The 23,615-nt window shown below is 45.2% G+C and overlaps 1 protein-coding gene and 1 long non-coding RNA gene across 6 annotated transcripts; one reads left to right on the top strand and one right to left on the bottom strand.

Moving 5' to 3' along the window:
* Positions 1-875: 875 nt before the first annotated feature.
* Positions 876-13,013, bottom strand: LSM14B (LSM family member 14B). 4 transcript variants are annotated; one of them, XM_062642330.1, is made up of 9 exons: positions 12,817-13,012; positions 8,225-8,388; positions 7,738-7,873; positions 7,168-7,284; positions 5,264-5,434; positions 5,064-5,144; positions 3,896-4,057; positions 3,573-3,726; positions 876-2,713 (listed from the first exon to the last, which is right to left on the bottom strand). In XM_062642330.1, the coding sequence occupies exons 1-9, from the start codon at positions 12,935-12,937 to the stop codon at positions 2,542-2,544; spliced, it is 1,278 nt and encodes a 425-aa protein (XP_062498314.1). In that variant the 5' UTR covers positions 12,938-13,012; the 3' UTR covers positions 876-2,541. The 4 variants fall into 4 exon arrangements, with proteins under 4 accessions (XP_062498314.1, XP_062498315.1, XP_062498316.1 ...); XM_062642331.1 differs by having other exon boundaries at positions 5,064-5,141; XM_062642332.1 differs by lacking the exon at positions 7,168-7,284 and having other exon boundaries at positions 12,817-13,013.
* A 620-nt stretch (positions 13,014-13,633) lies between these two features.
* On the top strand, positions 13,634-21,040 carry LOC134175799 (uncharacterized). 2 transcript variants are annotated; one of them, XR_009969144.1, is made up of 3 exons: positions 13,634-13,804; positions 14,937-15,047; positions 19,977-21,040. It is a non-coding gene; the product is annotated as an uncharacterized LOC134175799 (long non-coding RNA). The 2 variants fall into 2 exon arrangements; XR_009969143.1 differs by lacking the exon at positions 13,634-13,804 and having other exon boundaries at positions 13,868-15,047.
* The last annotated feature ends 2,575 nt before the right edge of the window (positions 21,041-23,615 follow it).

The following is a 23,615-nucleotide window of genomic DNA, read 5'->3' as shown; positions in this document are numbered from 1 at the left end:
AGTGGCTGTGTGACTCCTCTGGTTCACAATGAGGGGTTGCTGGTGAGATTGACCACCGGGAGTGACAGGCTGGTGGCTTCCCATAGCTAAATGGGACACCACCATTAAGCCATAAATGCACCAGTGCCCTGGGGCCAGCAGGAACAGTCCTAGCAGAAAAAGGCTCATGCCTTGTGAAGGGCTCCCAGGCAGTGAGCTGAGCCACAGCCACAAGTCCCCTCAGTGTTCCCATGCACCAGTGACCCAGGTACAGCTCAGCTTGGACACATGCACAGTGCAGCAGCTTCCACAGCACCAGAAACAGCAACTCTTGTCTCCTGTACTGAAGCTGAGGATTTGCTGTAGAAACAAGGGGATCAACTGCCTTGAAAACAAACAAAAGGCCTTTGTACAGGGAAGCTAACAGCAAAGTCACTTAGTGAACGAGTCACTTAGTGGCAGTACAACTCCATCCTTAACACTGCACATCACACTGGCTGTTGCACCAGCTGAGAAATGGGAGGCTCACAGCAGCTTCCACGGCAGCTGCCTGGTACAGCCCTGTTGTGCTGGTACAAGCCCAGACACTGAATCCATCTGTGACCACTGACCAGCAGTGCTGCCACCCAAAACAAGCTCCAGCCAAGCCCATCTAGGAGCAGGGCAATGTGTGAACATCACAACCCTTCCAGTGGGTGCTTAACAGGAGGGTGGAACAGAGGTAACAGAGACCAGGGGTCAGGTGAGGTTTTAAGCCCTTTTCAAGTACTGTGTAAGGCTGCACAGAGCTCTGCAGCACCCTGAGCTCCAGCTTGGGTTAAGCCCTGCAAGGGCAGACCCGCAGACAGATCAGTGGTACCCAGCTCCGTACAGAACAAAGCAGGAGGGCAACATGAAACATTTACATGTTTATTATAATTACAATTTACATTACTCCAAAGAGCATCCCCACTGCTATGGTCTAAGTCTTAGCAATAAAGTCCTACAAAAATAAATCCAAGCTTTGACAGTAACCTAGGTCAGCGCGTAACTAAAACTCTAGCTCTGTAAGGGGTTCAGTCGTCAAGGTGCTTTCCCAACAGAATTCCCTACCAACTGAAAAGGGACGCATGCCTACAGCAATTTAACCCACTTATTCATGCAAACAAAGGCTCCCCCCTCCCGGCCCCCTCCCCACATACAGCTTGCTAAAAACAAAAGAGAAAAAACCCAACTAAACTATTTACAGTATGGGGGATACAGAGGAAACAACTTAAACATGCCCATCGGTTAAGCTTCAGGAGACGGACTCCCATCCCCAGTTTAATGAAGACATTCCATAGTGTTCCACCACAGCCTATGAGTGTACAGAGAACTGTTTGCATTTGGTACTACCCAGGAGCAAGGTACAAACTGAAGCAAGAAGTCGGAGCTGCGGATTCCATCCCAGACAGTCAGACACTGCCAAAGCCTCCTTGTGCTGAGCACAGGAGAGATGAGTCCCACCAGGACACAACGCACTGCTCCCTGCACTGCCCCGACCCTGCAAGGAGCTCTGAGTTTGAGGAACACACGGTGCCCTTGAGCTCAAGGGAGAGCCATGGCTCTGTGTAAACCTGTAGTACCTCCACACTAGTACCAGCCAAACAGTTGTACAGTCTTTTACACTACTACATGATCAACAATCCAGTATTCCCAAGTGACAATATACACAACTCCTCAGCACCAGGAATCCATCCTTCCAGATACCAAGTGCTGCTTCACACCTACTGCTGAAACCAGCAGCACCAAAATCCATTTGGTTACTCAGAACAAAGAAATTAGAGCTGGTTTATTTCAAGTGAGCTTTGGTTCCATGTTAAAACAGCATGATTTCTTCAGGGTTCAGAAAAGGAGTCTGACTTTCAGCTTAGACTACAGCAGCCTTTGAGAGACCCAGAAAGAAGAACATGAAAGTTAATCTGCACTTAAGAAATCATACACAAAAAAAAAGACACCCTGAAGAAGGTACCCCTGAACACATTCCCTCTTCCAAAGAATATTCCAGCTGACAGTTGCTGGTCCAAAATAAGTCCAGAATATAAGCAGTAGTACATGAAGTTCTGTCACTTGAGCTGAGACAGCAAACAATATGAACCATTTTCCCACATTAGTGCAGCAGTTGGGTGGTTTATTTCTATATACACTTCCATCCTCTCAGGGGAGATGTTAGAACCTATTCAGGAAAAAAAGCAGGATTAGATTTGATGCCATGGGGATCTGCTTCCAGGAGACAGCAAAGTTCACTCCTGTGTTTCAACTGAAACGCTTGGCTGCAAAGCCTCTGCTCCAACAAAGCAGCTCTTGCTTCCCCAGACCAAAAGCCAGTCCAAGAAACGAACAGCACATTCAACACGTGAAACACCACACTGAAACCACTCCTATTGCCTTCTACCACTTAGAAGAATCAATCGGATACAATAAGGAACAACTCTTGGTGCCTCTGGGAGGCTGGAGAGCAAAAGAGGTTGCACAGAGAGCTCAAACAAGGAACAAGAGACAAACCTGGCCCGGTTTTAATCTCAGTAAAGAACTTGCCTCGAGTTACACTCTGCCAGTACCAGCTCTGTGAGTGGGTTGGTTCCGCCTCGCTGCGCCGCTGCCCCTTCCACCTCGAAAGCCACCGCGAAAGCTGCGGCCACGGAGGAAGCGGCCGGACACTCCGAACGTCTCCGTGTTGAGCTTCCTCTCCTCAGCCCACGTGGTGCGCCTGGAACTGAACCACACCGCGGTCAGGTCTGACGCCGACAGCGACAGCCACCACTCACCCCCCGCGTTGTTCAACTGAACGGCAGCAAGAACCGAAGTCACCAACTCGATTCCTCTGCAAAGCGTGGGTTTGCAATTGGCAGCTATTGGCTTTCGTAAGCCACTGTCATACTGGAAAACCAAACCTGGGCCTAAGAAAGGCTTGAACATGATCTTACAACCAGTTCCGTGACTGCTACTGAGGCAGCCCCACACCACTGGTGCGTTTCTTCCTCAGCAGAGCCCGCCCTGCCCTCAGCACCTTGGAGTACACACTCAGAAGAAAGCTTTGCTGAAGGGAAACACAAGCCTTACACCAAGGGAATTCCACATCCTGACACCCCAGGGATGCCTGACTTCTCCAGGCAGGCGATGCCATCAGCAGCCAAAGATGAAGCTTTCGTTTAACATCCCCAACATTTAACTTAATGCATCTCCACAGACAGAGCTGGCCTCCGCTCTGCCCCAGCTCCTGTCTGCAGGCTGCTCCACCTCTAGCACAGCCTGACCCTGATGCCTCCTCCCACAACTGAGATAAGAAATCCATTTTAAAATCAACAGGTTCAAAGCCAGTACTGGGAAACAGAACTGGAAATTCCTGTATCAGAGTTTAGGCAAGTCTGTCAGTGGAAATCCTTGCTTTTTGCTTGATCCCACTGCATGAAGCTTGGTTACTATCACTTGTGAGCCACCAACTGCACAGCAGTACTCCTTTTTGCTCATTTCCTTGTACTCTACAAAGAGCTAAACCAAGTGACATAGATTCTGCCTAGAATTCTAGGCCTAAAATTGCTTTAAAACCCAGCAGCCTTTTAGAGAACACTCACCTAGACTTCAGCTCTGAGGAAATGTTGTCAAAGAAAGACTTGGATTTATCATAGTAGCAGTTGGGCCCCAGAAGGTCCTCCTCTGCACTGCCATCATTGTTTTGAGTTGCCACTCCAGGGTCCCCTTTTTCTTCCCCCGTCTCTGCTTTGTCATCTGAAGATAATAAAGCGTATTACACTTCCTTGGTGCATACTGAAGAGCCATCTGTTCTCTTGCTCCCTCAAACAAGATTTCAGATGTAACCATGCAGTTTCTCAGCACGAGTTTCTCTAGGTAGCGTTTACTACTAGCTCAGCAATTCATATTTAATGAAGTCACAAACCTTTAAAGTTCAGTTTCTTCTTGAATTCTTTATCAAGTTCCTCTCGGTTGAATTGTGCATTTGCACTTTCAAAGTCAAAGTCACCTTCAAACTTTATTGTATTTTCCTTCACAGTAGTTGGTCTGTTTTGGCCTCTAGAACGGTTTCTGGTTCTCCTGTTTCCTGAAAGCAGGAGAGTTTAAACACTGGGTAACGCACAGGGGGGTTAAATGACTTGCTCAAGACCAGAGGAAACCTGGGTTAGAACTCAGGAGGTTCTGGCTTCCAGTCCTGTGGTTAGGCCACACCTCTTTGAAAGTAACTTCTCAACTTGGCTGTAGGAGACACATTACAGCAAGACTTTAACTGTCTGAAAAGCATTCCTAGATGGTAGTCTTAATGGTTAAGACAGAATACACTCAACTCTCCTTCCAGTGTGAGGAGGGGAAATAAGAACAAGTACTATACCATGGAACAATGAGGGAAGCAGGAGAAAATGCCCTTCCTGTCTGCTACTCATCTGCAAGCAGGGCACTGTAAGTACTCTACAAACCTGTCATAATGGCAAAAGAGATGCAGGTCACTGGTTTTGGAACACCCACCCCAGACTCACCTACCCACAAAGGAAGCTTGTACTCTCTACTGTTGCTGGTTTCCACCTGGGGCCATCAACTCCTTTCTACAGGGCTGCCCTCAGGCAAAGCAATTCAAAGGTTGAAGTTTTGTTTTCTGCCTTTTCCCCTCTCCCCCCCTCCCTTTTTTCCCTCCTCATATTGCTTGGGCAGAAATAGCTGTTTGAACTCAATTTCACTGTCTTTTGATCTGTGCTTAAGCTGCAGCCCCGATGGAAGCAAGGGCTCCATAGTTTCTCTCACTTCCAACAGCTCTATGAATTCTCAGCAAGCTGCCCCTTCCCAGTAACAACCCTTCAGGACCCAGCGAAATCCAATTGTTGCTGCCAACTCGTGGTACCAACTTTTATACCATACTTCAAATCTCTAAGGAATTCTGTCCCTGGAATGTTCTGAACCACTGTGACTCCAGAACCAATTTTGGTAGGGAAGCATCTCTGGATGCCCAATGTCTCATTAAGCTTTGCTCTCCATCTTTTGTCCAACAACCCTTGACTGAAGCTCACAATACTTGCCTTTACAGATCAACACACCTGCTCAGTGCCAGGTTAACCTACCCGATCTTCTCCTTTGAGGTCTTCTGTTCTCATCATTCACCTGCCCTTGAGTTTGCACAGGTGCTGCCTGAACTGTATCTACTGAACAAAAAGGATAAACTCAATGAAGGAGTGAACAATGAAACCCCAAAATGGTCAGTCCTGCAGCTTTGGAGGCTGTTTCAGAACAGCACGTTAAGGAAGCAGTGATGTGTACGTACCATTTGCCTTAGTGCTGCCCTGGGGAACCTGCCTCCCGTTGCGCTGAACCCCGGGGTTGACTTTCACTGGGGGTGGCTTTTGTGAATTCATGTTGTCCACCGGCCCGGTCTGGACAGCCTGTTCCACCATGGGGCTTTTGCGGACCGGGTGAACAGAAGGAAAACCAGCACCTGGAAGAGATCCCAGTGACCCAGTGCCTCTCAGCATGTGCCAACGTTACCCAAACCCTACCCGCTGCTATGGAGAAACCGTTTTGTCACCACTTACTCAAAGCCTCGAGTGTTCATCATTTAAGTGGCATATACACCAGGGAAGGCACTACAAGTCATAGCCCTCCAATGCAGAGCTTAAAAATCAGGAAATCTACCCATTTATTTCTTCAGAAAAGATAGACACATATTAGATAAGCAAGCCAGGTCAGTCTCTTTGTCAGTTTATACCAAAACCTCATTTCTAGGTGTACCTTCGGATATGTAGGACTTCATTTACACAATACTTTAAATCTGAAGCAAAAAAATGCATCATTTTGAAACTGCTCAAGAAAGCTGCCCTGCTTTGTTAAGAAAGTTTAGCAGCAAAAGCACAACCACCTCAACTATATCTCATCTTGGAAGCTGCTTTTAGAAGTCTTTCAACTTCATTGCTTATTGTTAACTTTCAGACAAAGAAAACCTGAAACCAGACCAGGATCTCAAAGTTACCCTTTTAAATTCCTTCTTGGTCAAGGCCCAAGTGTTACCAAGACTTTTGTTGCTCTTCCATCCAGGCTTATTTATTCACACTACGAAACATGTAAATACTTGGTTTGGGGATACCTTACAAAGTGACAGCTTTTAGTACTCAGAAGAAACACTGCAGTCTAGGTTTAATCAGAAGTTCTGGAGTACTACAGGGTCGTGTAGTTATACATAAAAGCTGTTTGGAAGCGAACTCTGAATTATACTTAGAGCAAGGAAAGTGAAAAGCTGAAGAGTACAAACCAAGGCACTGACACTGCTGGGTTACTCAAGTCCACATGAGATATACCCAGTAGTTAACATCATGCAGGTTCCCAGTTACTGTACATCTGGAAAACTTGCAAGGAAGACAGACTTCTCCTAAGGATTATTCAATAGGACAAAGCTGCTGTGCAAGTTTAACAAAGTTTCAAAGCTTTGCCAGAATACTGAGAGAGTAGGTACAGAGATGGGCAAAACCAGTGAGTAAGCAAAACCAGTTCCATGCCAACACAAGCATACATGCTCCAGTTCAAAACAGAAGAAACTCATTACCATGTTTAAATGCAGGCTGCACCTGGTCCCTCTGCTTTGAGGAGGGTCAGTCTAGTACCTCTACTCAACCTTTAAGTTCTCACACACAGAAGCAAGGCCCCAGCACTGTCATCTCAGCCTTACCGCAACTCAAACCACTTACTGCTAGTCATGCTTTGCTAATCAGGAGTCTTGATAAGGTACAATGCCCCATCATGCATGAAATTTATCCTGACATTTCACTGACTACAGCAATACTCCTGAACCTTCTATTAACCTAGGTCTCCAACAGAAAGGCCACCCACAACTTCAGCAGTGTTTGTCTTCCAAGCAAAGGCAAATTCCTCACTCAGTCCCTACAGTGACATACGTTCCTGAATAGGATGCAACATGTTAACATCCCTGAACCTCAGCCCCCTCCTCATACTTACACAAGAGGATCCACTGTCCTGTGCTTTCTCCTGTCTAATTGATACTTCTGGGACAGGAGGAATACTTCATATAATGAAAGGCAAAAAAACCCTGAAAACAAACTAGTTTCACTAGCATTACCCACACAAGTACTATAATTCTAGGAGGGGTTAACAAGAACAGAGTGTTTGCAAGTGCCATGCAGTTCTTCCAAATATTTGGAGTCCTCAAACTGCTGTTACCCTTGGAAGAGAGCTGATGGGGCTCTGAAGACATGTCAGGCTCTGAGACAGGTTGTGGAGACGGAGAAGAACTAGGACTGGAAGCAGCTGCTGATGCTGGAGGGCTTACCAATTTCTCTAAAGAGATAGAGGGAAGAAGAGAAAGCAAAGATACATGGATAAGACACCAGGTAGTGAAACATCTGAAGGACTTGGGAAGAGATACAAGAATCTCTAGAACAGCATTAGAGTGGCTTATTTACAGTCCTCCCTAGGAATTCAAGATCTTTTTACATGTGATGGATATGTAAGGTATGGTAGGTTAGAAATGAGCTGGCCTCAACTGTTAGGTGTCCACATTACTCCCAGAAGGAAAGTTCAGCTATCTAGTTTGTTTCTTGTGTGTGTGCATGCATGTGTAAGTGAAACACAGGCCTCCATGCAGGAAGATCATTGCACAAAGTTAACTACTTATTCACTGATGGTTACAGCCTAACACTTGGCAGGAAGTCTGGGTTAGTTTTATTTCACTTCACAGTAGCTGCATACAAGGATCAGACCTTTACTCTAGCAAGTAAAGTTTTTACTTACCTAAGCCTAATGAAGCTGCATACTGCTGGCTAAGTAAAGAGCTGGCTGCAAGCTGGCTGTAAGGTGGCATACCTCTAAACGGGCTGTAAGGCACATGTGGCTGAAAGGATGATGTAGAGGCAGAGCCCAGTGAAGACTGTAACAAGACAAAGCACATTTCCATTTACAGTGTCCAGAAGTCAACTTGCTTTGGCAGCAATTTTCTACTTCATACACAGCATTACTAAAGCTTAAGTAAATACTGAGAAGCATTAGTTTAACCTCTTTATGATTTTTTCTGCATTCTCAGCTAGCTCTGGCTTTTGTTGACTGAAGTCTTTAATGCTGCTATTTTAAACATTACAATGACATTCAGCAGGCTTCAAACAATCTGAAGATTCCTAGAGACACTTAACGGCCTTTATTTTCTATCAGTTCATACCAAAATCCAGTCCTTCAGCACCAATGTTTTATCACAGCTTTCTATTAACACTTCACACTAACTTACTTGAACAATGGCAGGATCTTGTGGCAGAGTATGCTGAGCTTTTGGAGGTTCACAGACAGTGATGTCTTTGATGTCACTGCCCCGAAAAATGATGTATTCATAGATTTCTTCTCTGGGAGGAGCAGGTCTGTCTGTGGGCCGGTCTTCAGTACCGAAGGATCGCACTTGAGCGGCAAGAAGATCACTATTAGTCCAGTATCACCATCACAGCATTGCTCCAGTGAAGATTTATGCAATTAAAAAGTAATATTGTAATATCTACCAATTTCAACAACAAAAAGGTTACCTCCAGACCCCTGAATCTCATCACACACATCAGTTTCCTTAAACATCAACTCCTGCAGCAGCCTGTACAAACTTTTGTTTACACCAAGCTCTGAAGGTAAAGACCAAAGACCACAGGAGTGAAGCATCTTGCTCCAGAACTGAGAGCTTCCCCACAGCACTGCACTGCCCCATTCCCCTTCCCTCCCCAGCACCTGCCCCATGCAGGCATTCAGCCCAAGACAACTGCCACTACAACAGACCATGGCAGAGGCCCCTGAAGCAGGAGGGGAAAAGTTAGAGCTCAAGTTTGCATCTTTGGTTTCACATATTTATTATACAGATAGAGGTAAATTTGATCAATGACAAGAAGTTCCTATTCAAATTCTCTCTTCCCCATGCAACTGACTATAAAGCAAGCTCAGTGATAAAACCCTCAGTGCCTACAAAGGCTTTACTGAGTCCCAGGTACCACAACACCTGACCAGGTACTAACCAGTGACGTTATACATTAGAATGGAAGAAAAGCTGCAATTGACTGGGTGGCAGCTACCAGGTAGAAGCATAAATTAACCTGAACCATTAAAAAGAGGTCAGACTCACTGGATTGTTAGTGGAGGAGAACAGGTAGCAGTTACATGAGACACAGACATATGGAAGCTTGAAATTTCAGCCACAAGTTACAGAAGCTCAAGGTTACCAATCTAGTTGGTTTCTGTCTTCATGAGGCTTTGCCAGTTCAGATTAGCACCAGCACATTCTGGTTTGATGTATGTTTTCTGCCAACAGAAGAATTCTGTATTGGAGTTGCATCAATTGCTTCTACCAGGTTACCACTGAGTGCTCACCCTCTCTGCCAGGACATGCCACAGTTCCTGCAGTACTTTTACCCATTACAGACCTTTCACAGGCCCCTGCCCATGGCACAGGCAGATGGGCCAGCCTGCTGCAGCTTCCACTGCACAGATAGGAAGCAATAAGCAGACTGCCCTGTCACACAGACTGGGACATTACAGGGGATGGGGGGCATCACAGCCTTCCCAGAAAAAGGGCAACAAAAAGGGGATCCACTCAACTCCCCTGTTGAGCATCCCCAGTATACTATACTGTTGTTAGCTTACTAGGAGTGTTACAGTTGGTCAGGGCTACTCATCAAAAGTCCTATTCTTCGAGATGAAAAGCTGTATCCCCACCAAGCAGCAGTCAGTGCTGCTAGTAGTCATCACCTCTGTGCAACTTATCTGTGAGCTCCCAAGCAACAGCAAGCTCCAGGGACAGCAGATCAATGCTAAACTTTGTCTCTATCATGCTGATGCCGTTTAGCACCTAGGCTTATACCCAACTGGAAAGGAACTGTAACTGGTATGAGGACAAGCTGTCAGTCACTTCCTCTGAATGACTGTCTTCCTTTGGTTCCTAGGGTACAGAACCTCTCCAAGTTATTTTAGATCTCCAGCTGTTGCTTGATCATATTACAGCTGTAACCTAGTCAACCAAAAGCAGATTATAAACTGACAGCAATGCTTGTGGCCTTTTAAACATGAACCATACCACTGATACTGCTGCTCAAGATTAGATTCCTACAGCACATAGCTCATGGCAAGACTACTAAAGCTATGCAGGGACTACTGCACAATCCCATGGCTAGTTTGGAAAGCACCACATCTTCTCTGAGCATTGGGATCATCCTGTCAGCTTCCACAGAGAAACACACGACTGGCAGAGCCAAAAGCTGTCCAGGCAGCCTCTAAACTGGCTGGTCCCAAGGTTTCTAACTAAAAAGGAGGATAACTTGTGTCCATGTAGCCAAAACAACAGTGAGGGCATTTCAGATGGCTGGAGGAGGTGAGCCTGCACGCCCCTGCATTTGAAGGGTTTGACTATTTCTAGCACATCACGAAGTACAGCTTTAAGCTCCTGTGGGGGTCTGAAAGGCTGTATCCCATGAAGGGTTACAGCAACTATTGTTTACAGATGAGCAGGAAATCAATCCCACACCACGCTGCAGCTCGTGTTTTATCATACAGTTTGTACTCATGTGCAGGGCTCTGTTGAGGAGACCTCTGAAGGTTCAGGAAGCATAACAAAGGCAACTGGCTATCTAGAAGGCAGAGCTTGGGGTTATTTCTTAAAAGTTCCAGATTCTTCAGACTTCTACAGAAGGGGGAGGACACTTCTGGTGTTCACTGCCAACAGTAATGGGCTTAAACCTCCTTTGTTTGCAATTTAAGTTCAGCATCTAACAAGACACACATTTCTTGCAGTGCTTAATTAAGCACATGGAATCTCCTTAGCCAGTGTTTAAGACATTGTGCATGTGTTGAGATTCAACAGGAACAAAATACAAGATCAATTGAAGTTATCCCTGCTTCTAGTAAGAGGCTGAACCAGACTCCTTCCTGAGGTCTCTTTCAACTTAATTTTTTCTTTACATCACTTGGGTGATTGAAGTCAAGAGAACAGCACTAACATCACACAATGAGGTTGTCTGAGCCTTAAGCACTTGCAACTGGGGCTTAATAATGATTTACTAGTTATCTGGACAGCTTCAGCTGCATGTCAGCAATACATGGTTCTTCTAATGCTTCAGAGATCAAGTGTATTAAACCACTGTCCCCCGCTGATCACAGAGTTAATTTTGCTGTCACCAACTTTAACATTGCTGTTGTGTTCCTAATTGTGACATTAAATTTGGAGACTATATCAAAATTAAAAACCCCACTGAGCTAAAGTGAAAAGCAGGGTTTGTCCTGTGAAGTTTATAGCAGCACTTTAAGTGAGCAAAACAATGTATTCATTCTCTACCTATTTGTAACTATTACTCCTTAGGCATGCCAGTTAATCAAAACTGAACATTAAGAGAGCAATAAACACAAAAACTAGCAGAAATCTTACACAGAGCATGTACTTTCTCACGTCAAAAAGCACTTCAAGCATATCTGCCTTTGAAACACCACTGAAGCTATGAGAAACCATTTCTACTTGCTGCTGGGTAAAGGTGAAGACCTCCTTGCACAGAGTAGAGGAATGGCAACCTCTCACTTGCTTTGAGTGGAACACTAACAGAAATAGCTCTGTTTATACAGTTAAATAAACAGCTATGTCCTTAGGGGGGTGGAAAAGGGAATTTGTTAAAGCTCACACTTTTAACTTCAGAATACACACTAACAGGTGTCAAATAATAACCTGCATCACATAAATGCCATTATACTGAATAAATACTGTAGCACAGGCTGCCTTCAGGATAGCTGAGAATCAAGCAAGTCAGCGTCTGCAGCCAACAGATAATGTTTCAAAACAAAAGATGCTTTGTTTGTGGACAACCCTGATGGGTTGCTGAAGGCAACACAGAACGAAGAAGGTGTGAACTTCCCGGAATAGGGAAGAACAAAACACAGGGAGAAAGCTGATGAACATTAGCTGGAGTAGCCAAGCTGGACATTAAAAGTGCAGAAACAAGATCTTATCTGAGAGACTACACAAGATAGGGCAGGCTTTTCTAAGAGTAAATACAGCAGTTCTCAACACAAGTGACAACTGAATCCAAATGACACCATTTAAGCAGAAGATAAGGATCACCATTTCTATAGGGAAACAAGATGCAAAGCTTTGATGAGCAGCCTGCAGGGTAGGAAGCGCCAGACCCACGTGCGGATGCCCACAGCGTTCTGCACACCAGCTCTCAGCCTCCCCACCGGAGCAGAGTCCAGTTATTGATCCCGAAAGGAACAAAGGTACATCGACAGCAACTCCGTCTTCCCCGGCGCTCCGGCGCTGGCCTGTGGCCCTGCTGGAGCCGACCACCGACACACTGCCGGGCATCCATGCACAGACAGGGAAGGGGAGCTAAACCGCGAGCAGCCGCACAAACCATCACCTTCCTGGCGCTGACAATAGCAACAGAAGCCGGCATTGCTGGCAGCCCTTCTGCATCAGAAGGATGGCAACTGCCTGTGACAACCAAGAACCCCGCGGGCCCTGCGAGGCACCGCAAGCCCCCGTGCTCGGCCCCGCATCGCGGAGCGGCCTCGCAGATGCTGACTCACGGAAAGGCAGCAGCGCCGAAAGCGCGGGGCTCCGGCCCCACCACCCCCAGGCTCGGGCCGCAAGCGCGGGATGAGCCCCAGGCCCCGCCACAGCCGCTCAAGGCGGGCGGGCTCTGGCCGCCGCTCGCCCAGGCCGGGCTCATTGTTCAGGGCACGGAGACGGCAGGCGAGGCGAGGCGAGGCGGGAGGGGGGGGCTCCCCGCGTCCCCTCAGCGAGCCGCGGGCCACGGCGCCAGAGCCAGCCTAGGCCTGCCCGCACCCCCCCCCCCGCAGCCGCCTCACCCTTGGCCAGCGCCACGGTGGAGTTCTCGGTGTCGATGGTGTAGAGGATGCCCTCATAGCGGATCTGCGCCTTGGAGATCAGGCTGATCTTGCTGCCGATGTACGGCGTCCCCGAGCTCATGGCGGCGGCGCGGCCGGGCCGAGGGGCTGTGCCTGAGGCAGGAGGAGGCCGCGCGGAACCGCCGCGCACCGAGCGCAGCCCGGACCCCGCCGCGCCGCCTTATGTGGGGCGGAGGGAGACGGGCTGCGGGGCGGGGGGGGCAGAGCGCAGCGGGGGTGTGCTGCGGCCCTTCCGCGCATGCGCCTCCGCTGCCCGCTATTGACCAGACGGGAGCCCGGGTCAGGCGCGGGGGGAAACCCGCGTCACGTGACCGTCACAGGCGAGGGTGCCACGTGCTCTGCGGGCGGGGGCGGGGCCTAGGAGGGGAGGGGCGGGGCGGGAGGTCTTGGAGCTTCCCGCGCTACCGCGGCTGAGGGGAGCGGGGCGGGAGCGGCCGGTACCGGGTCATGGCCGCGCTCTGCTCCTGGCATTGCCCGGCCGTGAGCTGCTGCCCGCTGTCACCCGGGCGGCGGGGCTTTGGTCACACCCCGCGGAAAGGAAGCGGAGAGGAGGGGATCGCCTTCCAGCCCCCCCGCCCCGAGCCGGGCTCTGACGGGAGCTGTTCCCGCCCTGAGAGCCGCCGGCCGCCTCACCTCACCGCGCTGCCCGCCAGCCCCGCTGTGAGGGCGATAGTTACGGCTGCCCCCGAGCCCCTTCTCCTCCCTCCGTGGCGGTGGAGGAGGCTGGTTTGGTGCTGGAAGAGCCCTCGGTGCACACTGAGGCTCGCCCCGTGCCTTTGTTCAGCGGGCGAGGTGGGGTGGCGGCAGGTGACACTCGGGCAGAGGCACCGCAATGCTAGGCCGCAGCTGGAGTATGAGGCGTTCAGTGCGGCGTCTCCTGGGATTTCGCCGGCGCCGAAGCCATCTGCGGGTCAATGAGAACCAACCGGTGGTGTCTGGCAGACAGGGGTGGTGGGAGATGGAGTCGGTGACCACCCGTGAGGGTGGACGGGGATCAGGCAGGGCAGGGTGTGCAGATCTCACTCATTCGTGTGACGCAAATGAGCAACATTCAAACCCAGCAGCTGGAGACAATGCAGCGGGAGCCATTGTCTGAGTGCAGAGAGGTTCACTGAGCGGTACGCGCCTTGGTGACGTGTACAGCAGTGATACAGCAGTGACCTGGTAGTCTGCAGTCCACAGGTTTATCTTCATGTCGTAACAACCTGCTTCCTTGTGCGCCAATGCCCGGAGAGCTGTTCTCCAGATGCCCCAAGCTGTCCGCCCTGTGACCCTAAGCATTTTATGGTGCTACTCTTTATGGTGTTTACACAGCTCGGAGAGCAGAGCTCCCTGTCTGAGCAGGGAAGACTCCTTCCTTCTAGCTCTTACAGACACACGTGTGCAGTCTTTTGTTAAATTTTCATTGTTCTAACATGGAGAGAGTTGCTGAAAAAAAACAGGGTAAATTATTTCATATATATTAATTGGACAAAGAGTATTTTTTTAATAAGAAGGTCAGCCTTTAAAGTGAATCTTTTTACGTATTTAGCTCAGCCTTAAGCGTAACATACCCAGAGCAAGAAAGAATTCCTTTTCTACGGCAGTGAACAGTTCCCTTTAGCAGGCAAATTAATGGTTAGAAACTTCCCTGATGAAAAAAACTCATGTAGCTCCCCTGTGTGCAGAATCTCTAGTTTAAACATGTGGAAGAGTTCAAATGGAGAGAAAATAGGGGAGGGAACCAAACAAACTGAAATGTTCAGTTTCAGGCAGTTGTAAATAATTACTTTGAATGGGAAAACCAGTATCAGTATAGGCAATGCCAACAAAGGTAGAGAAGCAGTACTCCCTCTTTTAGTTTATATTCTCCAATTCCACAACAGATTTAACTGCTTATTTCCACTCTTAAAATATATCTTGGAAATGGTAAATGGGTCTTTCAGTTCAACTCATTTGTTTCTTTACGCACACCAAAATGTCACTGATTCGTAAGCACCTCTAGTTCCAGTGCTTTGTTCTGTATCCAACAAAAGGTATTATGATTGTTTTATCCTTTCTTTTTTTTTCTTTAACATCAGGGAAGACAAAGGGACAACCCCCCACACAATACAGCAACGTGGAGTCTGCAGGAAAACTCAGTAAAGCAATGTGGAGAAAGAATACTCCAAAGTGGCATGAATTATACACTGGTGAGATATGCAAACATACGGATTTTTTGTCATAATCATCATGGCCATAAATCGAGCTGCATCTGGAAGAGATTCTTGTAATGGATTTCCTCGGTATCTTTTGTTTGACAACAGTCAGAGATAACAGGTGATCAGCAAGAAGAAATATGACACCTGACATTTTAAATGCCCTCTTACTGTTATTTATTCTGCTAAAAAATAGTTCTTCATCCATTAAGTGCTGAAAAAGGGGAATGAAAGAGCATCTTTCACTGAGTGAATTCATGACAAGTGTGCAGGCCCAGACATCCCTCATATGAACAGGGAATATTTGGCTTCATATTAAGAAGCTGACTGCAGTTCATCATGGTACTAGGAAGAGATGCAGCAATGATAGCAGCAGGCAGAGCTTTCACAGAATAGCATTTTAAACCACTGGTCTTTGGGTACAGTCAGAGTATGTAACTACATAGCTAGTTCATTTTCAAAAAACCTATGTTGCCAGAACTAAGGAGACACCCATGGCAGCTGCAATGCAGCTAGTGGCATTTGGGATGCTCACGTCTCATGACATTTCATAACAGTTAAAGGAACCTGTGACTTCCAGCAGTGATGAAAATTTGTGGGGTGTGTGATGGTTGAGACAGCACTTACGTGGTGGCTGATGGCCATATCCATGGCGAAGTGAGCTGAACTGACACAACTGGCAGAGTTAATGACAGGGGGCAGCTGCTGGAAATACCTGTAACAAGCTCTAACTCCTGGAAGAAGTGAGACAGGCGCTGGCTGCTGAAGCATCGCTGGGGGAGAGTGGGATATGTTTGCCGTTGATAGCAAAGAAGAGAAGACAAAAGAGACTAGCATGGAGAGGTGAAAGTGGAAGAGGGATTTGAATTCGGGTGTGGCAAACAAAACAGATGATACAAAGGAAGGGAGAAACATTTAAGCCCTACAGGAAGAAAAGTTAGAATCAAACCAGTAGTTCCAAAGAAAAATGTGGTAGCTGCAGGGAAGGAGGGGAAGGTCACCAAGTGCAGAACATGATTCTGTAGTGGTGTGGGGAATGGGCAGTAGAAAAGAGCCGAGGAATGAAGGAGGGATTAGAAAAGGTTGGAGAAACTGGAAAGATTTTTCAGACAAGAAGGGGAAAAAAAAGAGCCATCTATGTAAGTATTTTTATGCTAAATAAAGAAAAGCAGAGGAAGTAGAATAAAGGAAAAAACCCAACATGTAGTCAACTGAAGGAAACTCAAATAGAGGGAAAAAAGAGGGAAGGAGAATGGAATAGGGAAAGAAACAAATGGAAACATGAGTAAGTAGGGAGAAAAAGAAAACTTGGTAACTTTTATTTAGATGTGTGCTTCATACAATTAATTTCTCCATTTCCCACAGTCTAAGAAAAAGAGCTACAATGGCATAAGTAGGAAATAGTGCTTCAGTACACTGGTTTGTCTGGCAGCTCAGGAAAAGGGGATCTCTGCTGGAAAATAAACCCCAAATCAATAGGTGTTGCTTTCTTTTTCATTCCAGAAATAAATACAGAGTTTGTAATACCTGTAATACTGCTCTGTTCCCTCTCCCCTCTCTTTCTCTTCTTTTCAGTTTTGAGTCTGCCTCAGACATTTCAATTTTGACATCTTTCATTCCACCCCCATACATCAAATTTAAAGTCAGTTTTTAACTCCTGGATTTAAATGAAATATTTTATAAAGTGTCATAGTTTTAGGCTTGTGTGGGATTCACTGTCTTAATCAGTTCCTGCACTGTCTACTTAATGGAACTGGCTTAATTCTGCATTATTCCATTGCATTTCTCAGCAGTCCAAGTGTGCTGCACAGTCAAGATAAAACATCTTTTACCAATATGGATGCAATGGCAGAGAGCTTAAACTTCTTTTCCAGACCCACAAAGTTTGTCAGTGTCAAAGCAAGACCACAATTTTGGGCATTGCTGGTTATTTCCATGCTGTAACTATATGGAGTACAAATACATACACAGTCTTTACAAGATGTCAGTATCTAACATTAAGCTTTACCTATAGGGGTTAAAAAAGTAACATTCTGAATTGCCCACTAGATTTAACAGGCTCTTAATCTATGCTTTTTAACCAGCTTTACTATAAATACACTCACATTAAACTAGTGTATCTTTGTTTTCTTGTTGATGTGTGCATTCAATACCACTTTTCAGACTGTAGTCAGTTTACTCTCTTCCATGCTAAATCAGTTATTTTCTATGGGGAAAGTCAGTTCTTTGCTGTGATGCAAAATGATCATTTCTTCTTGTATTTGTGAAATCCAGTGCTAATATTACAAAGAAAATATGGAGACTTTTTTCTATTTGTGCAGCACTTCCATGTGGAAGATTCAAATTCCCATGTGGGGATTCAGATTACTAGTCTGGCATCTAAACTCTTCAGTTGTTTAAATCAGGTTCAATATATCAGCTTAAATCTGTGGGCTAAGCCAACAGTGCCATCCTGACCTGCCTAGTCTTTGCTGTTTGTACCTCAGGAATCTACAGGGTCTACTTATGAAAGTTGTGCTTGATTACCTGAACCTACAGAGGTTAGAAATCACTGGGACACTTTTGATGCAACAGAGTAAGCAGGGAGCATACATTCACTTATTTTATAAAACTGAAATATCTTGGACATGTATAACATCTCTTATTAGAATGAACACAAACTGCTATTCCAGAGTTTTCCTGCTCACATCACTACGCTACAGGCACTGCTTTAAAAGCTGTGAATATGAGACTAAAAAAACCACACTCAGTATTAGACATAAGACCAAGAACACAAGCCAAAATCCTGTCTGCTCTTGTGATTCATTTAATCTTTGAAGCGTGGGGGGGTGGAGCAGTTAGAGAAGCGCAAATACCTTTTATACTGAGGCTTTCTGAATCACAAAGGGCAAGGTGAAGTGATCCTGGCTAACGAGGGGGTCATTTATTCACGAATGTGGAAGCTGGAGATAAATTTAAAAGATCCTTTTATGAAGACAGCTAAATGGACAGTGGATGTGATACAAAAAAAGGTTGACAAAGCTGGAGTTTGCAGTTGGGTAACAAAAAATTGAAGAGTGAAGTCTTACAAACCAGACCTAGATTCTAAAAAAAGGTGTTTAGGCATCTATCTCCCATTCAAATGAGTAAGAGGATTCAGACCTAAGTTTAGAAATAATTAGGGCATAAAGAGAGATAGTTGTCTATGTAGGACAGTGGGGAGCACTGAACATAGCCTAAAATACCATGTTCCATTAGGAAAAATCTCTGATTTTGTTTTGCTTGTTCTTGGGTAGCATTGCACTGAAGTGAATTGCAATTGTGCATCCTCCTCACAGATGCACTGCTCTGAGGGGATAGTTTCAAAGTGGGGTTTCGTCAAGCTTTTTCAGGTATGAAGTGAGCAAAAGGTGGAGTGAAGAGCGTGCTGAAGGGCAAGTAGGAGATAATTCTCCTAAATGGAGAAAGGAGGCAAAAATTTGTCTTTGAGGGATCAAATGCTGCAGAGGATTAGTCTGCAAATAAAGATTTTGTAGGGTTTCAGGTTCATGCATTAACTAGGAGAGTAAGAATCTGTGTATTTAGCTATGTGCCCAACTTTCTAAGAGTTTCAAGAGCTGCAGAGATAGCCAATGATCTAAATCCACTTGTAGGCTGCAAAGAGGCCAAGTTACAGCTATACTATCGCAACTGACCTACTGGTACACTTCACAGGGGTGTCTGTGGAGGGACTAAGGAGCAGATGACACATTGCTCTGTGGACAGTCTTTCCAGAACAAAATCATATGTTTTGGAGAGTACAAGTTATATTCACTGCATACTTCAGATGTTTGGATGTTGCAGACTAGCAAATTTCACCATTCCCTGTATAGAAATCTATCTTTACTAATTGGGTTTGGCTAAAATTCCAGACAGCTCAATAGCAGTGTTTCTTTAAGAGCTCCTCCTTCGCTCTCTGTACTTCTTTGTCTCTCTACAAATTATTGAACTCATTCAGGCTGTCAGTATTGAGCACTATTTCATTGACACTGGGGCTGTAATGGGGTCGAACCAAGATTCTGCTGCCCAGTTCTTGCTAGTGCAAATTAAATTGTCAGACAACATACATCACCAGGCCGAGAACATGGAGGAAAGAGCTCCTTTATTATATTTTTTAATTCAGAGACCTTATTTGAATTAATTCTCTATGGTGGACTCTGTTCTTGAGCTAAAGAAATGTCCCTCACTTTACCTGTTTTACAAATGAACTGTAGATTCTACTTCTTCCTGTTCAGGTGGGGAATGTATCATTTTACCTGGACCCAGCAATATGCTGTTCCTTCCCTGCATAACACCTGCTGCAGTTGCATAGCTCCAATAGCTCTTGGACTTGTTTTAAAAAGCATGTTTCAGAAATGCCTTTGAGCATGGAATTATTAGTCGCTGGTTTAGGGTGTTCTTCATATATGTTTGTTATTTTGCTTTTTAAATTAAAACTAAACAGGCTTTGGGGTTTAAAGTTTATATGTTCTAATTCAGGTTTTGGGTACAGATACCAAGAAAGGTAATTCATAGCAACAGGATGTTAGTGCACTTTCACAAAGTAATTTCTTTTTGCATGACCATAAACTGGCATTTAATCTCCATCACATTTTAGAAGCTAAACTGTCAGTCTTCACAAAAGACAGCAGTGTCCCTCTGCCTCGTCAGTTCTAACTCATGCTTCTCCTCACTGTTGTATTTGTGTACACACTTTCCACATCCACCTGAAAATGCTGACATTTACTATTCCAAAGCCTTTGTGTCATTTGTACTTCAAACCCCATTTCGCTATTACTTGATGTATGACAAGTGCACTTTTAAACCACAGTTTTCTTCTGTAAAGTAGCCCTAATAATAACAGTTGAAATTTGGCATTTCAGTTTTCTCACTTAATTCATACTAACACTCTCCTTTTCTTTCCAGAGAGTGTCACAGCTTCATTTGTATTCTTCACTTTACTCAGCAGCATCCTCAGCACTTACTGTGCCCGTGACATCACCTGAGAGAAACTTCTAAAGGCTCTGTGGGACATACACTTGCTAGTAAGACATTCTGATGGCAAAAGGTTTGTGCAAGTATAACTCAGAGTGTAAACTGGTCTGAAGAATCTGAATTGTTGTTGATGAAGCAGAAGTAGAGTTGAGGGTGACATTGTGAGCTAGAAAAATATATCTTCTTTTATTCTAAACAGAAAGAAATCTGGTATTTGCATCTGCAGGAGAATGAACTGGCAGCCCAAAGTGACTTAGTGCTGAATAACTTTTCCAATAACTATCTGAGCTGCAATGAGATAATAACGCACCAGGTCTTTAGAGGGCAAGAGTTGGTGATTCAGTCTCTGTGTGATGCAGGTGGCTCCTACTCCACCCACATATAAAAGGGGATGGTGTGGCTCCTGTAAGGACAGATGAGCCTTTGCGATTGAGAAGTTTGAAAGCAGTCAAATTGCAAGAGGCTTAAGGTTCTGTTTTCTGTGAATCCCCTTTAAAGACAGGAAAGCTTTAGGAAGGGGCCAACTGTGGAAATTTGGGTGGAAATGCTGGTGATAGTGCAGGGTAAGAGCTAGCCTATTGTATGATCATATCAACACATGGACCAGAATGCAACTTCACACGGCTTTTAAAGTCACAGGGATGTCATATTTGGTGGGTTCTTGTTGGGGATGAGGGTGTTGCAGAGATGGCTGCAGGCTGCCAAGTTGTACAATTCTACTTAGATGGCTTCATATCAAGAAATAGTAATGAATGAGTAAACTTACTGTACTGAGCAGCCCACTAAACTGTACAGAGTAGCAAAACTAGCTCCCTCTTTTGGTCTGCTGGAAATAATGAAGAGAAACAAGTTCTATAGTTGCATAAGAACAACTTGACTTTCTTACACAAGAACAAATTGTCTATTGCTTCCCTAAGTAATCACCTTTCCTAAGCAAGTTGTGTTTGTTACCTGCCATTTTGTCTGGTCACTAATAAATGGTTGGCGTGCACAGATGGATGGGTTTACTGCCCTTGCTAGAAAATTAAGTAATAGTGGTGTTATACTTCATACTTCATATACTTCTGTGGTAATGAAAGGGTATTGCAAGTAACCCCATACAGACAAAACTGACAATAAGGAACAAGTTAACATAAAAAACTTGGCCTTCCATCCGAGTGTGTCATTTCCTTTGGGCTGGAAGTTTTCCCCATCTTGTATTTAAGAGATAAAATATTTGTCTGACTTGCTTAGAAACTTCTGTCAGCTGTGGGAGCACATCCCATTTTTAACTGAATTAGTGGATTCATCTGGAGTTTCAAAACTAAGCAAAAGCTCATTAAAATAATAGGGGCAAGTCCTTGAACTCTGTCTTCAACAGTGAGAATATATTTTAGGTAGTGTAAGAAAGTATCCTATAGTCTGAAATCACATCCCTAACTATCTTAGACTGCTGGAGATTTCAGGAAAAAACACACTTGTATAATAGTCTTTCATGCTGTGTTTTCATAAAGTCTGAGGCAGCTCACTAAAGAAGCTCCAACATGATGGATTTTAATCAGTTCCTACAGAGAAGTCATTAAAAAAATAAAACTTGGCAAAATCCTGCTTACATACTTCCTGCATTCCAAATCCACAAAATGTTTAGATACAATCTCATTTCATTAGAACCAAAACAAACATTCTTTACTAGATGTCTTTCATTTTTTTCTTTAAATGATGATGTTTCCATACATCTTCTGTCTACACTGGCTTTCCAGTGCAGTGTATTTGTGTCTGGGTTCTTTATAATGCCACTAAGATGAGTAAGGTTGCTCTGAGCATTTGGCAGACTGTGAACTCGAGATGGAGTGGGGAAGATTGTTTAGTGTGTTTGTTATCTGAAGAAAACTTGCAGAAATACTTGCACATGGGTTTATTCTTTCAGTTCAAATCTACAAGAATCTGGATTTTGACCCTTTTGTACCTACACTGAAAGTTTGACCAACATTTTTGTCTGTTTCATTTGGCAATTCTTATTGTTAAGTTAAAAAGTGTCTGCTCAGGAGCACACAGAACTCTCCTATCAAATAACTCCTCTATTTTAACAGAGGGTGCTGTGGGACTATTCAGTGATTTAGACAGGGCAATCCCAGGCACAGGTTGGGCAGAGAAGTGATTCAGAGCAGCCCTGCAGAGAAGGACTTGGGGGTGTTGGTCAGTGAGAAACTGAACATGAGCTACTTCAGTGTGTGCTTCAGCCCAGAAGCCAACTGTATCCCGGGCTGCTTGAAAAGGACCATGACCACCAGGTTGAAGGAGGTGATCCTGCCCCTCTATTCTGCTCTCGTGAGAGAGTTCTGGTGTCCTCAGCATAAAAAAGACATGGAGCTGTTGGAGCAAGTCCAGAGGCCACAAGGATGATCAGGGGACTGGAGCACCTCCCATATGAAGATAGGCTGAGAAAGTTGGGGCTGTTCAGCCTGGAGAAAAGAAGTCTGTGTGGAGACCTCATAGCAGCCTTCCAGTATCTGAAGGGGGTCTACCGGGACGCTGGAGAGGGGCTCATCATCAGGGACTGGAGTGACAGGACAAGGGGTAATGGGTTAAAACTTAAACAGGGGAAGTTTAGATTGAATATAAGGAAGAAGTTCTTTACTGTGAGGGTGGTGAGGCACTGGAACGGGTTGCCCAAAGAAGTGGTAAATGCTCCATCCCTGGCAGTGTTCAAGACCAGGTTGGACAGGGCCTTGGGTGACACGATCTAGTGTGAGGTGTTCCTGCCCATGGGATGATCTTAAGGTCCTTTCTAACCCTAAGTATTCTATGATTCTAAAACACCTTTTGGTGGGGCAAAAAGATGATGATCTGAGAATGCTATCTCATGGTATTGACTGGAAGAAATCAAGCAAGCTTCAGTTCTTTGAGGAGTGCCAGTTTTAAGAGTGAAGAAGCCACCTCTGACCATAGCAGGCTACCAAGCATGTGCCTGGAAGCAACAGACCACTTTGTCCACTGTTTTTTAAATTGCTGGGAAGTGGAGGATTAGAATCTAGAAGAGAAGCAAAGGAAGAAGAGGAACAGTGATCTGCACTGCTCAGAAAGTAAATAGTGAGGATCGGTGAAGAGAGTGTTAGGTATTGAGTGATGCTGGAAAGCTCAAGGAAGAACTAGAACAGCTCTGAATCAAAGAGTCCAGAACTGGAATACCAGTGTATTACCTTTTAGGTTGTTTGTTGAGGTATATTGTTGATAAAACATCCCTGGCAAGGGAATGCTTTGCTCACAGAGAACCACAGAGGAACTGAAGCAAACCCTGCCCAATTCACCTCTCATTAAGAAGGATTTCAAACATATTCTAACAAATCCTGACTGTAAAAATGTGCAAATTGAATTTCCAGTAATGGGCCCCATCAGTAGGCACATTGTCTTGACATATTCTGTCTGAGTATCACTTGGAAATAGTGATTCAATATTGCAAAAGTTAGTCTCATTTGCTGAGAGGGGAAAACATGTTCAGTTTGCCCAGTCAGTTCTAGTAACTTGCTAAATTCAAATTAATGTGAAATTGCTGAAGCTCCTTGTAGTGACCAGAAGGACACTAATCTTCCA

Source organism: Pezoporus occidentalis, unplaced genomic scaffold (assembly GCF_034315485.1).
Source record: "Pezoporus occidentalis ecotype Australia unplaced genomic scaffold, CSIRO_AGI_Poc_V1 ctg70, whole genome shotgun sequence".
Lineage (NCBI taxonomy): Eukaryota > Metazoa > Chordata > Aves > Psittaciformes > Psittacidae > Pezoporus > Pezoporus occidentalis.
Note: the sequence above shows the minus strand (reverse complement) of the source record. Positions and strands in the feature narration are given on the sequence as shown.